The sequence below is a fragment of the Orycteropus afer genome, unplaced genomic scaffold, assembly GCF_000298275.1.
Source record: "Orycteropus afer afer isolate SDZICR_OR568_19922 unplaced genomic scaffold, OryAfe1.0 scaffold00028, whole genome shotgun sequence".
Lineage (NCBI taxonomy): Eukaryota > Metazoa > Chordata > Mammalia > Tubulidentata > Orycteropodidae > Orycteropus > Orycteropus afer.
In genome coordinates this window covers 8431076-8433389 of record NW_006921615.1, presented here as the reverse complement: position 1 = coordinate 8433389, position 2314 = coordinate 8431076, and the positions used below count along the sequence as shown (strand labels likewise).

At 36.1% G+C, this 2314-nt stretch overlaps 1 protein-coding gene across 1 annotated transcript in view; it reads right to left on the bottom strand.

Annotated features, from left to right (window-relative positions):
• Positions 1-1506, bottom strand: part of UPF2 (UPF2 regulator of nonsense mediated mRNA decay) — a 140602-nt gene extending 139096 nt beyond the window's left edge. The window contains exon 1 of the mRNA XM_007935433.2: positions 1145-1506. Coding sequence (XP_007933624.2) covers positions 1145-1506 — 362 coding nt within the window. The remainder of the gene's footprint in view (positions 1-1144) is intronic.
• Positions 1507-2314: the final 808 nt, after the last annotated feature.

Here is a 2314-nt window from a genome sequence, read left to right as displayed (position 1 = left end):
AACTGTGGTCAATGACATGAGACAAAGTATATGTGAGCTGCTATATGAAAAGTGAATTTGCTCTGTAAACTTTCACCCAAATAAAAAATTAAAAAAAAAAAAAAAGTTGGGGTTCTGGAGGTTTTTAAAAAAGCTCTTTGTATGGAAGGGGAGGGAGTGATCAAAAGTTAAAGTAAAATGGAATATTTTCATGAATTTAGAACATTTAAAATAATAAACTCAAGAATCATGGTACTGAAAATTCCAAAACTGGCCACCACCATCGCTTCCACACAGAAGGCTCAAGCTCCTCATTAAAAAGAGGTACAAAGAACTTTGGTGAGAAAGTGTAGTAGAGATCTATGAAAATTCAAGTTTGCAAACAGCGTTTTAAATTATAGATACGAAGAGTTCATGCTATTCAACAATCATTTTTGCTACATCCTGGTGTTCTTTCCATTAGGACTACTCCGTTTTTTCCCTAGTTCATTATAGTAACTGCATAGGTTAACAAAGTTAAAAATATACCCAGAGGCATTATGGAATTGAGCTTAAGAACAAAGGTTTTAAACTCAGACCAAACTAGGTTCAAATCCCAGCAGCTCTACTGTTTATTGCGATCTTAGGCAAGGTACTTAGCCTCTTTAAGTCTCTGTTCACTAATCTGTAAAATGAGGATCATAAAATTTACCTCATTAGTACTGTTTTATTAAGAACTAAGATTTTTAACTTAAAAAGATGGAATATTAATATCATGAAAAAAATTTTTAATAAAAATTTAAATTTCCCTAAAAAAAAAATTTAAATTTCCCTAGACCTCAAAAAATATTAAAGATTACTATTATTTAATTTAGGAGCTCTGGTAGCATAGTGCCTAAGGCACTTGACTGCTAACCAGAAGGCTGGCGGTTCAAATCCACCAGCCACTCCTCGGAAGGAAGGTTGGGCATTCCTACTTCCGTAGTGATACTGCCTTGGAAACCCAAGGAGGGGTCGCTATGAGTCGGGGCCGACTCGATGGCAAATAACAACAACAACAACATTATTTAATTTAAGTAATTAAAGTATCTTAAGTATACCTCTAGTGACCAAAACTAACAAAACAAGGTAAAATATTCCACTTTTCCCATTCCTTCACATCAGTAATTAAAATATATTTTCTTACTTCAACTGAGCAGCTTCTTCTTCTTGCTGACGTTTTGCCTGCTCTTCTTCCTTCTTTCTTTCTTCCTCTTCATGTTTCTTTTTTTCTTCTTCCTCTTTCTTCTTTAAGTCTTCCTCTGCCTTTACCTTTTCTTCTTCTTTTTTCTTGCGTTCCTTGTCATCTTTTTTTCTTTTATCTTCTTCCAGCTTCTTCTTTTTATCTTCAGGGACCTTAATAACCTCTTTCTTAGCAGTGAGCTTGATATCATCTTTTGGTTTCTCCCTGCTGCTCACTGGCCGCCTTTCATTGCAGTCCTTTTCCTTGTTATTTAGTAATGATTCTTTTTCTTCCATATTTGCTGGCTTTTTACGCTCAGCTGGCATTATGTTACCCAGGACAATCTGTAAAAGTAAAGAATGTCAGTATTGTAGATGCAGTGACCTTTTATCCAGTGACGACATACTATTTTTCAAACAGACTATATTAATAAAATTTGACAATTGTGAGAGATTAAATAAATGCATGCAAAACTGATGGTGTATCTGTGGGAAAAAAATGTGTTGGTCACATTCCCCATTCTTTCATTACTAGTTATGCATTGTTGTTGTTGTTATTTGCCGTCGAGTCGGCCCCGGCAGTATCACTATGGAAGTAGACTGCCCAACTTTCCTTCCAAGGAGTGGCTGGTAGGTTTGAACCGCCAGCCTTCTGGCTAGCAGTCAAGTGCCTTAGGCACTATGCTACCAGAGCTCTTCTAGTTACACATATGTATATCTAAGTCAATTTTTTTTTCATTTATAACAGAAAATTCGAACACATACAAAAGTTGGGAACGCAGTGTAAGGAACCTCCATGTACCCATCACCCAGATATAACCATTATCAACTCCAATACATTATGTCACTTAATCATAAATTAAATGAGAATGGCACAGGACTGGGCAATATTTTGTTCTGTTGTACACAGGGTTACTATGTCAGAACTAATTTAATGGCATCTAACAACAATCGGAAGGAAGGTTGGGCAATCCTACTTCCGTAGTGATACTGCCTCAGAAACCCAAGGAGGGGTCGCTATGAGTTGGGGCCGACTCGACGGCACATAACAACAACAACAACAAATCATAAATACTTCAATATATATCTCACAACATTCTGAATCAGTTTTAAACCACATTTCATAACTACTAAG